At 34.1% G+C, this 15,888-nt stretch overlaps 1 protein-coding gene across 5 annotated transcripts in view; it reads right to left on the reverse strand.

Annotated features, from left to right (window-relative positions):
* The window catches only part of DMXL2 (Dmx like 2), a 153,457-nt gene that overhangs the window by 22,816 nt on the left and 114,753 nt on the right, over window positions 1–15,888 (reverse strand). For 3 of the 5 annotated variants that reach the window (XM_025919824.2, XM_086710685.1, XM_086710687.1), the window contains 7 exons: window positions 12,784–12,881; window positions 12,178–12,343; window positions 10,577–10,841; window positions 5,331–6,409; window positions 4,129–4,320; window positions 2,496–2,572; window positions 1,024–1,154 (listed from right to left, as the gene is read on the reverse strand). In XM_025919824.2, coding sequence (XP_025775609.2) covers window positions 1,024–1,154; window positions 2,496–2,572; window positions 4,129–4,320; window positions 5,331–6,409; window positions 10,577–10,841; window positions 12,178–12,343; window positions 12,784–12,881 — 2,008 coding nt within the window. The remainder of the gene's footprint in view (window positions 1–1,023; window positions 1,155–2,495; window positions 2,573–4,128; window positions 4,321–5,330; window positions 6,410–10,576; window positions 10,842–12,177; window positions 12,344–12,783; window positions 12,882–15,888) is intronic. The other 2 variants (XM_086710686.1, XM_025919826.2) reach the window with 1 other exon arrangement.

Here is a 15,888-nt window from a genome sequence, read left to right on the forward strand (position 1 = left end):
CATTACAACTAAATGTCACATGGAAGACACGAGTGAGGTAGCTGGAGAGATTTCTGAAAGATCTACAGATGAGAAGAACAATATTGTACAATGTTAAGATGCTGAATTTGAATACTGTGCTAAAGTTATGTAAGAGAATGTTTTTAGGAAAGACTCATGATATATTTAGATGTAAAAGGGTATCATGTATACAACTTGCTCCCAAATACTTCAAAAAAAATACGTAAATACACACACACAGAGAGAGAAAGAGAAGGATGAATGCTAAAGCAGGTATGGCAAAATGTTAACATGTGGAGAATCTGGGTGGGGGCTATACAAAAATTCTTTGTACTGTTTTTTCAATTTCTTGTAAGTCTCATTTATTCCAATAAAAATGAAAATGGAAACAATGTTTCTAGAAACTTATGCACAAATCAATTTTAAATATCCAGTTTGAGTTTGTACTGCCACTCTTCACAACAATCACTAATGTGTGAACTCAGAGTTATAAAGCAAGTAGAGTAAAACCTGAATGACACAGCAAACCAGAAAAAGGTATGAAGAGAGTGGAGAAGTCTGAAATAACTGACGTGGATGATGAGAAAAAGAGCTAACCAGAAAAAGAGAAGGACTGGCAGACAGCACAGAATGGTCACTCTTATCCCAACATACAAATTTACACTTGAGAGTAATCGTATACTCTCTGATACATCTGTGAAAATGTCTCTGTGATACTGCTCTCTAATTTGGAATTTCTAAGGATAAGGAAGAGGACGTGCTCACCCTTGTGAAAGATGTTAAACCTTGGTTTTTTATGCTGGTCAACACAGCTGGGTTTTGAAGCCTTAACTTCCTGAGTCTTCAGACAACATTACAGTACTTAATAATTCCTAACCCATGGCAGAAAACATCATGAAAAACAACCAAATAAAAAAACCATTCACCAATTCCACAAAGAACAACAATCAGGAAACCAGTTAGTAACTTTTTAAAATGGAATTGCCAAATAAGGTTTAAAAACCGAAACACTTAAATGCTCACCTGGCCACTGAGCAGGAGAAGAATTCGGTGTTGCATGTTCTTCAATACTTTCGGTCCTGAGTCTTCGACGATCACTTAGAAGAAGTCCTTGATAAGCCATTCCTGTAAACTGGTTTCCTTCTGTCTGACTGCTAAAACAAATAAGGTTTGGTCATTTATCACCCTAACAGAGGTAACTGGCAATTGTGCTTTATACATATTTATTTTAGATGATTAGAATGACATTTACTCCTTTTAAAAACTTTTCAAGATGGTTGAAAATCTTTTCTATATTCACCCATTTTTATTAAAAAAAAAGAGTCTGAAAGTAAGAAGAGTACTATTAGCACTAGACTATATTAGAAAGTTTCAGGGTGCTATTTTCTTGCATTTCTTAGCTCTGCAAAGTTGTGCAACCTTAACTTTTAACTAAAATATGAACTACAATCTGGAGAATCATATTTTAGAAATATCAAATCCTAAAGCCAAATGTGACTAAATATTTATTTCTCTCCTCTTTGTGGAGCTGGGGAAAATACAAAAGCAGAAAGTAAAGCTAACTCCCTTGAGGGTCAATCATAGCCTAAGGATGAGAAAATACACATTTAAAAAATATTTATTTGAATTCTCATTTAGTGCCATTTTAACCAGTGACTGATATCAAACAAGTTGGCTTTGATCATTATGATGATCATAGTAAATTAAATAAACTCTTTTTCCCTTATTTACATTTCCGACGCATCCTTATTGAACTGAAAGCAGAGTACAGGCCATTTTGAGGCCTGTATCAAATCTTCTCACAAGAGGCTCCTGAATTTACAAGAAAAAAAATCTAGACATGTTTAATATAAATTTAATATGATTCTATTTATATTACAAGGTTTTTCATTTATTAATTCATTTAAATCTGTGTCATCTTCCTAGTGATTCAATTTCTTACTACTTACGCTGCCCTCATCATTAAAATGTACAGTATACACTAATAAAGGTAATAGGACATTTAGAAAAATTTAAACCATTACTTCTGATCGGTATCATTTTCAAAGACTTCTATGTTATATGTAAATGGGTAAGAAAAAATGATTTTAATAATCCTTTGTTAAGAAATGTCCTTTTTGATTTTTTAAAAAGTATTTCCTTTTCCAACTGAAAACAGTTAAGCAATATAGGAGCTAATCCAATGCTAAAAGAAATGGTTCCTAAAGAAAAATAGTAAATAGTGAAAAATTCTTTTCTTAAAATCAAAAAAGACAGTGATGATGATAATTTCCATTTACTATTTATCATTTTCTGTATGCCTCTGTTGTTACTAGGTGACAGCTAAATTAAAGTTATTTTATTTCTCATTCTCTCATCTATTAGAGTATACATGGCAGTCATATTTGAGGATATGTCCATCCCTAGGAAATAGAACTTTGATATAAACTCCAGCACATTTTAATGTTTTTGCTGTATTAATAATTTAGCATGATTTTTTTTTTTTTTTTTTTTACCTGTAGCTATGACTGTCACATAATGCTTGGTAAATTGATGCAGAAAGTGATGCTGCTAGTGAATGAAGTGTGTGCACCTAAAACCAAAACAGCCACAATTACATTTTATACTAACATTTCTATACAACAGTAATATCTTAAATATTAAAAAATACCCAGCAGAGTGGCAATATCATAAATAACACTAAATCCTAAGACTACTAACTCTACTTTAAAACTTATAAAATAACACTCACCCAACTTAATATGAATGCCCACAACAAAGCTAACTGATTCAGAACACATTTATCAAATATTTACTAACTGTGAGCCTGCCATTTACCAGACCCTAAGCAAAGTGCCAATGTTCATCTATTACTGGGACTGTTCTACCCGCTAATGATTAGCTTAAAGATTAGTATTCCAAAAAAAAAGAAGAATAAAAATAAGTATACAATTTTCAGAGCTTTTATTTTAAACTGCCTTACAAAATTTCCCTTGATGAAAATAAATACTTGATCTTAGCAGTAAAAATGAATTAAATGTTTAGATATATCAATCACTGTATGAAATGGCTGAGTTTTCAGAAAGCAAGTAACTTATTTAGTACTTATGAGTAGTGCATACTCTTAGAATTTTAAATTTAGAAAGTTTAAAAATTATCATTATCAAAAGTACATCCTAAAATGCCACACTGAATCAACATTTTCAGACCCATAAAATCTTAAAATTTGAAGGGAACTTAGAAATAGTTTCATACTCTTTGAATGTCTTATACAAATTTCTAGGAATGGAAACGTTTACTTAGAATTTAGTGCCTTTTCTAAGTGTCCATATTCACCTAACAAATAATTTAAGTAATCTCTGCTTAAATACTAATACAGATTAATTCATGCTATGGGTTGGAAGTCTCTAATAGGTTGATGTAACTCATGGGTCCTTCAGAAGAATGTACTCCTAGAGGTCAAACATGCCTTTGAAGTAAAATAAATAAAAAACAAAGATGTTGGGGACATCAACCACTGGAACTGGAAAAAGCACAGCACAAATATACATAGGCTAGCACAGAGGTTATCTGATCAATTCCAAATCCTGCCAAGCTTCCTACTGTTTTTTGGAATCTATCTGTTCTTAAGTTTTCAGCACAGGGTATGGGTTTCATCTGGAGGTAGTAACTCTTTGAAACCTTATGGCCCCTCACTACTGCACAGCCTCAGGCAAACACAATCATCAGGGAAATAGTAGCGAGGATACTTTCTCTGGGATATTTCCGATCAGTCGTAGTTTTCTCAAAGATACTCCCTGAGCTTATACTTTCACAATATCCTGGCACATAGTCATAAACATTTCTAAATTAATGATTCATTTAATGGAAATGGAAGATTGAAAGGAATATTAAGAGATAAGAATAGTGTCTAGAAAAATAATTTTATAATCAAAAAAGTATTTGTCTTAAACTACTTTTCCATAATTAAGAGGAATGCTTCCTTTTAAATTACATTCATTGGACAAAGAGTCTTCAACTGATTAGGATTGGCGAAGCAGCACATTAAGAGCACTTTACAATATTTCCTCTAAATTCGACAGGAAGACAAGTATAACATATTTACCTTCTCAATGTGTACAATATCAACTGATATAAACTTTACATTACCTTCACATCTCCAACACTGGGATGAGGTGGTGTTTTCATCTGAACAATAGTGTAAAGTATATCATGGATGTGATTATTTAAGTATAATACAGGATTAGCTATGACTGTTTTTGTTGAAGCAATACTTGCTGAAAGCAGAGGTAGGGTGGTAGGCAATGGTAGTGGAGACTGGAGCTGCTTCACTGTAGTTTCCTGTGGGTTACAGTGGATTTTTTTTCAAGACAGTTAAAATGAAGGACAAAAAAAAATCAATTAATAGTGGCTCAGTTAAGCATCCAACTCATGATTTTGTTTAAGTTCGAGCCCCATGTCAGGCTCTGCACTGGCTGCCAGAAGCTTGCTTGGGATTCTCCGCTCGCTCTCTCTCTCTGCCCCTCCCCTGCTCACGTTCTCTCTCTCTCAAAATAAATAAACTTAAAAAAATAGTTACATGATAAAAATACTAGTGATAAGGGGCGCCTGGGTGGCTCAATTGGTTAAGCATTCAATTCGTGATTTCAGCTCAGGTCATGATCTCACGAGACTGAGATCAAGCCCCGAATCGGACTCTGCACTGTCAGCTTAGGATTCTCTTTCTCCCTCTCTCTGCCCCTCCCCAACTCATGCTCTCTCTCTCTCTCAAAATAAATAAATATTTTTTTAAAAAAACACTGGTGGGGGGCGCCTGGGTGGCGCAGTCGGTTAAGCATCCGACTTCAGCCAGGTCACGATCTCGCGGTCCGTGAGTTCGAGCCCCGCGTCGGGCTCTGGGCTGATGGCTCAGAGCCTGGAGCCTGTTTCTGATTCTGTGTCTCCCTCTCTCTCTGCCCCTCCCCCGTTCATGCTCTGTCTCTCTCTGTCCCAAAAAAATAAACGTTAAAAAAATAAAATAAAATAAAATAAAATAAAAAAACACTGGTGATGAACATCTGAATAAAAGCAGTATTTATTCACTCATTCTACAAAACTTTATTGAGCACCCAATCTGTACCAGTTGCTATGTAAGATGCAGAAGATATGAAGGCGAGTATGACAACAGCTGTGCTCTCAAGCTGTTAAGCCTACTCATAATCACTATAACTTTGATCTAAAAAGACACATGCAGAGCATAAATATCTGCCTCCTATGAATAGAGGAAATGGGCATATTTACATTAACTAGTAAAAAAGAATGACTAAAATTATTAAAATAACCAAGAATGAAAACAAAAGTGAAGTTCATACCTGCTGTGATTCTTGTAGCAAAAATTTGAGTTCCATCCTTACTGAGGCCAGACCACCACCCTGGGCCCCGTGAAGGCTACAGTAACTAAGAAACACTCTGAGGAGATCTTGGTTTTTCTGTAACCACAACTTTCGTCTTTCTGCATGTTCTCGTTTAGCCTGCAATCTCCGTCTTTCTATTTGGTGGCGCTCATAGGAACCTATATCTGGTTTGTCCATCATTTCTTCCTGGTCCAAAAGATCACTCTCTACCTTAGAATACGTTTTACTGGCATATTCTTTAATAACTGATTCATGGTTACATATCTCATGCAAGGCAGCAATTTCCTTTTCAAGCCAGTTATAGAGTTGAAATCTGAGTTTTCCACCATCTACTTCATAACCTGTAGCCAATGTTCTTAGTTCAGTCATGAGGATCTTTAAACAAGCTCTGAATTTTAGTTGTTCAGCAATCACATCAACTTCAGTATCACCTTCAAGACAATCCTCTTCCTGAGGAGTCAGTAACATACTAGGGTCTGAGGCCTTCTGATCTTGTCTATCTGTTTCCCTGGCATCTGTACTTTTCATTATTAAGCCAACAGCATCTTCTTCTTCTTCTTCTAAGGCACTATCATGCTCTTCACCCCAATCAAGATTAAGAGGTTCCTCATCAACTTTTACTATTGGCTGACTCCAGTCAAACTGTGATGAAGTTACATTTGACCAATCAATGCCAGAACTTCTACTGACATCACTCAGAGTCTTTGATTCTGAAGGTACATCATCTGTCTTTTTAGAAATATAGTCAGGCTGACCTTTTTCTGAAGGTAAGGCAGATATTTTGGTAACTTTTGGAATTTTGGAGAGTACCTCCAAGGCTAGAACAGGACATCCAACTTTAAAATGAGCATTTGCAGTGGTAAAGAACAATTTTCTTTCTATAAGGTTAATTTTATCAACGAAGTTTTTTTCAGTTTTGAGACCTAAGGTTGCCAAAGTTCCTTCAGGGGAGGCAAGGTTTCTTCGAATAAGCAAAGGATGAGTTCGAAGGTAGTTGTAGAAACTAAACACCACTGGGTTACAAGATTTGATGATAACTATAGAAATGAAACAGATACAATTATAAGTTACTATGTCAATTTGCACTTACATTACAAAAGAATAAAATGTCAGCACTTTCTCAAAATAAAGGATATTTAAAAATTATATATTTTAATATTGCTTACATATATATTTTTAGAATTTTTTAATGTTTATATTTGAGAGAGAGAGAGAGAGAGAGGAAGGGAGGGAGGGAGGGAGAGAGAAACAAGTAGGGAAGGAGCAGAGAGATAGGGAGACACAGAATCTGAAGCAGGATCCAGGGTCTGAGCTGTCAGCACAGAGCCCAAAGCAGGGCTTGAACCCATGAACCGTGAGATCATGAACTGAGCTGAAGTCGGATGCCCAACCAACTGAGCCACCCAGGAGCCCCAATATTGCTTATATATTTTAAATGGAAAGAAAACACATACACAAAAATTAACTGGTTCCTTTGCAAAAAAGGGAGGGAAGAACAGGATAGAGAAGTCAGGAAAGAAGCTAGATTTCTCTGAAAATACCTTGGTTTTATATACTTTATTTAAAAACCATGTCAACATTGTATGTAACTTTAACGTTTTATTTATTTGTTTTGGGACAGGGAGAGACAGAGCATGAACGGGGGAGGGGCAGAGAGAGAGGGAGACACAGAATCGGAAGCAGGCTCCAGGCTCTGAGCCATCAGCCCAGAGCTCGACGCGGGGCTCGAACTCACGGACCGCGAGATCGTGACCTGGCTGAAGTCGGACGCTTAACCGACTGCGCCACCCAGGCGCCCCTGCATTGTATGTAACTTTAAAAGAAAAATTAAATTTAAAAAATCATAAGAAAAGCAAAAGCAAAATTAAACAAGTGATTCTGTATATCAAGCTGGTAGCACAACCACACAGAGAAGAACTATAAAGTGACTTTATTTTTTTTTTTAATTTTTTTTTTCAACGTTTATTTATTTTTGGGACAGAGAGAGACAGAGCATGAACGGGGGAGGGGCAGAGAGAGAGGGAGACACAGAATCGGAAACAGGCTCCAGGCTCCGAGCCATCAGCCCAGAGCCCGATGCGGGGCTCGAACTCACGGACCGCGAGATCGTGACCTGGCTGAAGTCGGACGCTCAACTGACTGCGCCACCCAGGCGCCCCTAAAGTGACTTTAAAATAGGCAATTTGACTGTACATCCTGACTGGGATATACCACAAAAACAAAAATAACTACTAAAAACAAACAAACAAACAAGTAAAAAAGCTTAAACTGTTGCTATGAAAACATGTTGCTATGAAGAATTTTTGTATCATTATTCTGAAGCAATCACATACATACAAAATAACAAATATGTTAATGCTATGAGAATTCAAGCTTTTAATTATATACAGATTTGAAATTCAAAAAGAAAAAATATATAATTTATACTGAGTTAAAAATTTCAGTGTGAACTCATGAATGCTCATGTTTAAAAAAATGGATATATATATACGCATATATATGTGTGTAATATATACATATATACACACATATATATATCCTAGCTCCATTCATTAAAACAGCCTAGAAACAATGACCAAACCAACAGCAAATGAGGATCCTTATGTCCAGGCTGTAGTCTCTATTATTCCCCACCTAAAAGGATCCTTCTTCTAAAGGATGTCCATTTCCAGGTCTGGGGCATGAAATGTATAAGATGAGCCTGAAACATCTTGCCAGAACAAAAAGCAAAGACACTATCAACAAATAATGTCAAAAGGATTCAAGAACTTGTAGAGGCTCCAACTGGTTAAAAATGAGATAATCTGAGCAACCATAATAAAGTACAATGGATTAAGACACAAATCTATCTAAATCTGTGAGTTCAGATAAATAAAAATAAAAACTTATTAGTTGCCTTTGTAGTATGCTAGTGAACCAAACTTATTTTGAAAACTGGTAAAGAGAAAGAATCAAACACTTATGTTCCCTTCATTATGCATACCACTGGATTTAGAGTAATCAAACAGCTGCTTAGGGAGACTACACTCGGCAAGTATTCCAATTCATAAGAGAAGAATAGAATGACGCAATTAGAGTATCATCACTTGACGAACACTAATGAAATAACGGATCTATGCAGTGATCACTGATTTCTGTTAGCACAACAAAAAACTCAACAAGCAGACATTATGAGTTCCCCTAACAGAAGTACTCCACACCACCAGGAAATATTTCTGCCAAAAATCTCATAAATTACCAATATATATGAAATACAGACAACATGGGGGGGAAAACATGAAATAACACAAAATCTAAAAAGTAAGAAACTACAAAATAAACAATCTGACTTCTTTAACAAATATATTACAAGGGACAAGAAAAAGGAAGGAGGAAAAACTACGAATTAAAGTAGACAGGGGCACCTTGGTGGCTCAGTCAGTTAAGTGTCTGACTCTGGATTTCAGCTCAGGTCATGATTTCACAGTTTGTGAGTTTGAGCCCCATGTAGGATTTGGCACGGACTGCTTGAAGCCTGCTTGGGATTCTCTCTCCCTTTCTCTCTGCCCTTCTTCCCACCCCATGTGCACACATACTCTCTCTCAAAATAAACATTGAAAAATAATAATAAAGTAGACAAAAGAGACATCTCAGCAATCTTGAGGATCTTATACAAATCAATTGTATAAGATTTTATGAGACAACCAGGAAAATCTGAACATTGCCTACTTTGATTACTAATCAAATTTTGTTATGGTGACATGTGTTATGTTTAAGAGTCATTTTTTGGAGATTCATGTTGAAATATTTACAAAAGAAATGATATGCTGGAAATTGCTTCAAAATAAATCTATGTTTAGAATGGGAGGGGGTAAAAATGGTGGGTGTATATATGACATAAAGTTGGTTTAAGTTGATAACTACTCAAGCTGGGTGATAGGTTCATAGACTTTAGATCTATTATTCACTTTTTTTATATACATTTGCAGTTTTCCACAATAACAAGCGTTTAAAAAATGACCTATAAAACATTAAGAAATAAAAATAATCTTCCTTCTATAAAAATGTATACATTTTAATAAAATTACCTGGGAAACTCAGATACTTATTTTTTCTCCTAACGGCTTTATTACCTTTCCTTTAAAATTGTTAATATTATTTATTAAAATATTTCTTCTTTATGAACAAGAATGTAAAAATGGGTACCCTAGTCCCTTTACCCATGCCAGCTTTTTTAGCATTTAAAAATAATATGTAATAAAAAATTTTTCAAGTTGTTATTTAAATTCTAGCTAGTTAACATACAGGGTAATACTCATTTCAGGAGCAGAGTTTAGTGATTTATCACTTACATATAACACCCAGTGCTCATCACAACCAAGTGCCCTCCTTAATACCCATCATCCAATTGTAACTAGAAAACACAGAATGAAAAGTAAAAGCTTTTTATCTCCCCACACCTATTCCCCAAAGTTAAGCAGTAACCAGTATTCAGTTACTTTTGATTTGTTCCAGAAAACAACAAAGGAGAGGAAGAGGGAGACTAGATGCAGTACGTATATGCACACACACGCATGTGTTTGCAACATGCATATGTAAATAAAATGCAACAAGAATCACACTGTTCTGCATCTAGCTTTTTTCGCTTAATACAGCAAATATTAATACGTTGATCTACTTCATTTTCTAATGGCACACTATTTCTGTAGTATGGATATACTATAAATCATTTAATTATTCTACGAACAAACACTTAAAATGTTCTATTTTTAAAAAATTATTGCAAACAGTGCTAATAAATACCCTCCAGATACTTTGAAAAATCTAAACTATTTGGGATAATTAGAAGTAAAGAATGCTTACCACATAAGAATGAAGGCCCATGCACTAAACCAGTATGTGTAACAACTAAATTTCTACTTAAAAAAAAAAAATGGCTGTATGATAATATGGAAAAACTATATAATGGGTAAAGGTTATGCATGTTTCAGTTTAATAAAATTGTTTTTTGTTTTTTATTTTTTTCTAAATGAACGTAAGTTCAGAAATAGTCTTCTTTTAAAAAAGAAAAAGAGGGGCACCTGGCTGGCTCAGTCAGTGGAGCATGTGACTCTTGATCTCGGGGTTTAAGTTCAAGCCCCACACTGGGTGTGGGGATTACTTAAAAATAAAATCTTAAAAACAAAAAAGAAAGAAAGAAAAAGAGAAACCCTCAAATGTCCTACCTTGATATTCATCATCCTCCTTTGGTGTTTGTTCCAATAATGTGTCTAAAGCTCGGGTATAATCTTTCATTACCCAATAGGCAAGGCTACGCAGGAAAGGATCAGGATGTAACCTTTTACAATCAAATCCTGAGCCATCCTTCTGGCAACCCAAAATCTTCTGATTTAGGATGGATATATAAGTGGATGAAGTCTCAAATTCAGATTCATACAAACGGGCGATAACCATGGCTAGCTGAATATCTTCCATTTTTTCAAGACATACCTACAAATTAAGATATTAAGAAATACCTATTTGATGAAAATTATTTAGAGATATGAAATATTCCACTGATACCCTAAAAACTACCATTTATATTATCATAGTGGAGGGAGGGGTCCAGAGGTTGGGATAGTAAAAGGCAATTAAATGACTGTTTGATAGGAGATTAAGGAATAGCAAGAAGAGTTAAGAAACTAGAACTTAGTAGCTAGAAAGATGAGACATAAAACAAAATAAGCCTAAGACAAGTATCAACATCTCATCAGACTTAGGCCAATTTAAATTAATAACATTCGTTTTAAATTAAATATGCTTACGACATTTGAATTTATATGTATCAGTTCCTCTTAATTTCCAAATACATTTCCACATAAGCATAATTATTACTATTTTAAAAGAACCTTTTAATTACATAACAAAAAAAACATGAAATAAAGCCACATATTCTATTTTTACTGTTAAATTTATATTCTAATGTAATTACTCATATTGAGAATCTGAGGTCATTTGGGCAATAAAAGCATCTCTCAGTCAATCAACATTTCTCTTCTTCACCTAAATGTCTTCTAAGTTAAACTTCCCATTCAAAATTATAAGTATTTTTTATTTAAAAAAATCATAAAGAGATAATTTTGAAAATATGACCAATTCTAAATGTAAAGAATTTCTCTTTATTGGATATTTCCTATTTATTCTATCATGTAGTACATTCCAGTTATATCTAGTATTTTTCCTTCACCTTTTAGGATTGTTCAGAATGATATTAAGTATCCTAAGAGAAAGAGCTCATAAATAAACAGAAACATTCATAATTTCTCTCTTAATCAGCTGCCAGGATTATATATCAAAAAATGCAGTGTTTTACCTCTTCATTCATTTTCTACCATCTAAGATGACTGCATTACAAAACAGTATAAATTGGAATTTCAGTTCCTTATCTATGAATTTCAGTTAGAAGAAAAAGAACTTAAAGTACCTGCCTGTCTACACCAGAGAAGGAGATTGTGACCTATACACACTTCAAATAGTTCAGAATCATAAGATGGCTAGGAAGAAAATATTCATAAACTATTTTTGCCATTTTTTCATACATATATGTTTGAAATGCATATACTTATCTTGAAATGCAATATTCCCTATATAAAATTTTTCATTTAGGTTTCACACTTGAATTTATTTATAAATTTTTTTTATCGCCATGCCACTATTTACGTTCAGTAACCTCTGTAGTTATTTGTTGTCCTTACAAACATAAGATAAAAAATTACATTCTCGTCTATGACCTTTCCAGATTTGCAATCTCTTAGAAGTATTTCATGTCATGTTTTCTTATTTATACCTCTATGGCATCTTTCAATGAACCAGCTAACAAGAAAAAAGCAGCAGATTGTTCAAAGCGTTGTTTTCCAAGTAAAGAGAAAGCATTTTTCAAAGCGGCTTTACGCCATCTATCTTCATTAAAGTTGTGGCTGAAAAATGTTGTCATTTTTTCATCATGCTGTGACCTGGGAACCAGAACACAAATATCAGCAGATAAGGAAATTTAAAATATTTTGAATCCTTTGTAGATTAAGCGAAAATAACCTCAAACATCCATCTAAAAAATAGTAACTTCAGTGATAGATATCTGTTATCAAACTTCACTTCTAATAAGGAAAGTTCAAAATATCTTGTATACATGTAAATAGAAAGCAAGAGCATTTTTTACTTTTCAAAATGCTTTTGTCAATTTTTTTAACAACATCCCACCCTTTAGGTTAAGTTGAACTTAACCTAAATATTATGCCCATTTTTTTGCAGATAAAGAAACCAAGATACAAAAAAGAAAGTTGATTTGATCAAGTTCAAAGCTCATACATCTAAGTACTTTCAAAAGCATTACCATCAGAAGACTCACAGCACAGAAAAACTCCATTAAATCATGTTAACAACTGAGGAAATTTACCTAAAAAGACCCCACACTACTGCTTTCTTCTTCATTGAAAGGTAGAATAATGCAGCATCCAAGGCATCATTGTTCCTTTGAAAAGAAGCTTTGGCAACCTAAATGATAAATAAAATATCCTATTAAATTAACTATTTGATAACCAACCGATTAACCAACAATTGACAGTAACCATGGAAATGAGAAAAGTTGGCTCTATTCCACAATCTCCAGCAGCTTATAATATATACTCCTAGAGACAACCATTTGTATGCCAGTAATTATAATAAAAATAATAACAGCAACTAGCATGTACTGATTACTTCCCATGCACCATCTAAGTGCCTTTCACTTATCTCAATCACCACAATCCATGAGGTACTATTATTACCCCCATTTTACTTCCTAGAAGCAAATGAGACACAGACAGGTTAAGTGAATTTTCTAAGGTCACAGTGTAAGGGGCAGAAAAGGGATTAAAAGCCAGGCAGTAATAACTGTCTATCATAGAAAACTAGAGAAAGAAGGCAGAATATTCAATAGATATGACCTTTTCTTGAAAATTAAACGTTACCTTTCATAACATTTGGTAAAAGCGAAAATGCTAAATGCTACAGTATATGTGATTTCACAATTTAAAGTTCTATCAACTCATTGAATAAATATTTATTATATATTGTGACTTGGGAACTAGACACACACATTTAAAAACTACAAACAAAATTAAGTGTTCCAGTTTTTTTTAAACATACTTTTTAAAAAACATTCTTTTCTAGTATTTTTCCAATCAAATTTTGACAATTCTAAAGGAATGACATCTTCTTTCTGGTATGTAATTAAAATACAGAAGATTGAAGCTCCATTATTTTAAAGTGCTGACAAATTTCAGTTCTTAGAAATTCCATGGGAGTCTTGAGCACATAACTGATAATCTCCATGGAGCCATATAACCAAAGTTGCTGAATTCATACAGAACTGATCAAGTCAATGTTAAAAAGTTTAAAAATTAAGCCAGTAACATTATTGTAATATAATTATATTGTTCTGAACATGGTACCATACTGACCGTATCTTATTTCTCAAAGATACTTAGATAACTTCTGCAAATCACTAAGTTGAGAAATATAACAGTAAAAAACAACAGATGTTTTATTAGCTCACATTGACTGATGGTGAAACAGGAAACTACCAAGGCATGGAAGAGTGGGAAACCGCATCATGGAAACTGATTTACTCTCAATACTTGCTTATTCCTCTTCTCCTTTTTTAGTATGTTCTTGCCTTCAATCATTTAACTTAGTATTTTGATGTGTCGTAATTTTTAGAGAAATTTTTATTCATTTTTTGCTAATTATTTATAATACATCTCAAGGCAACAAATTCACATGTCCCTTTGATTCAATTTTAATATTTCTTATGGAAATAAATCATATGTACATATCAGAGATACTTAATTATAATGACAAAACACACTGCTGACAAGAAATTAAAGAGATCTTTGTAGACAACATCTGAAACATTTCAGATAAAATAGGCCCTCTTTTTCCCACTGCTTTGGAATATAAAAAATTTAATGTAGGTACTGTGTTATTTACATGCTGTAACAATTAACTTTCCCTATATACCAGAAACTACATTATTTGGTTGGTGTGAGAATAAATTCCTTCTTACATTTGTGCCTATTTTGAGGGAGAAACACTGATATCAGCTACCTTACATGTAACAGGAAAAATGACACCTCTGTGCTCACATTTCAAAGGGATCTGAGGGGCATGATAAACACCAGCAACACAGGATTTTAAGGGAGATGAATATGGCACATCCCTAACCACCTTCAACCTACCAAATGAAAATGGGACTGGGGGATATGCATTTTAAATAAGTTTGACACGTGATTCTTCTGACACTAAAATTTGAAGACACCCATTGTAGAGGAATGAATTCCTCTTGGGAGAAATAAATTTATACTTCACAAATGTAGTACCATTAACTGTATTTCCGAGAATGTCAATGAACTCCTAAAAGTAAACAATAAATGAGAATTCCACTTTCCTAACCCCTATAGAGTAGAAAGGGCACGGACTAAATCTAACACTTATAAATGTTGGCAGTTTGGGCTGGTTATCTAACCTCTCTAGTCCTAGTTACATCAGGTGGAAATGGAGATGGTAACACAGGACTGATGAAATGATTAATGAAATAATTTATGAAAAGCAACTAGCACAAACCTGGTACGCAGAGGGTGCCCAATAATGGTTAGTTTCTGCAACACTGAAAGAACCTGCAGCTTCCACTAACAACTTACTTAATAAATTTTTTTTCTAAAGGGAATCTACCAGAAAACAGATTCCAAAAACCTGCTTTAAAAAATTTTGTAGTGGGGCGCCTGGGTGGCTTAGTCGGTCAAGCATCCAACTATTGATTTCGGCTCAGGTCGTGACCTGAGAGTCATGAGACTGAGCCCCTTGTCGGACTTTGTGCTGGGCATGGAGCCTGCCTGGGATTCTCTCTCGCTCTCCCTCTCTACCCCTCCCCCACTCATGTGCACATTCATGTGCTCTCTCAAAAAAAATTTTTTTAATAGCATGTTTAATTTGCTGCCACAGATATGTTCTTCAAGTGCACATAAATCAAAATCTTTTATGGAATGGTATTTTAAGTGTGCAAAGGAAGTTTGCTATTTACTAACCTAGTCATACAGAGAATCTTTTATATTTTTATAAGAATTCTCATATATAATTAACATGATCTGATAAGAACCAAAGTTTGCTTTCTAAATTTAGATTTGTTTTCTTTTTTTAATATCGTTATTAAAGTACAGCTGACACACAATGCTATATTAATTTCAGGTGTACAACAGTGATTTGACAATACTACACATTATGTAATGTTCACTACAGTAAGTACAGTCACCATCTGTCACAGTACAGTATTATTATAATTTTATTGGCTATATTCTCTATGCTGTACTTTTCATAACTGTGACAAACTTTCAGCAATCAAAAAAAAAGATTTTTGCATTTTCCCAAACTAGGAACCACCTCAACTGATAGCAGAACATAAGTAATTCTACAAATATTATAAACTCAGCATATATGGTAAAAGGCAACTGATACACTACATATT

Source organism: Puma concolor, chromosome B3, assembly GCF_028749965.1.
Source record: "Puma concolor isolate L17-30 chromosome B3, mPumCon1.1.hap2, whole genome shotgun sequence".
NCBI lineage: Eukaryota > Metazoa > Chordata > Mammalia > Carnivora > Felidae > Puma > Puma concolor.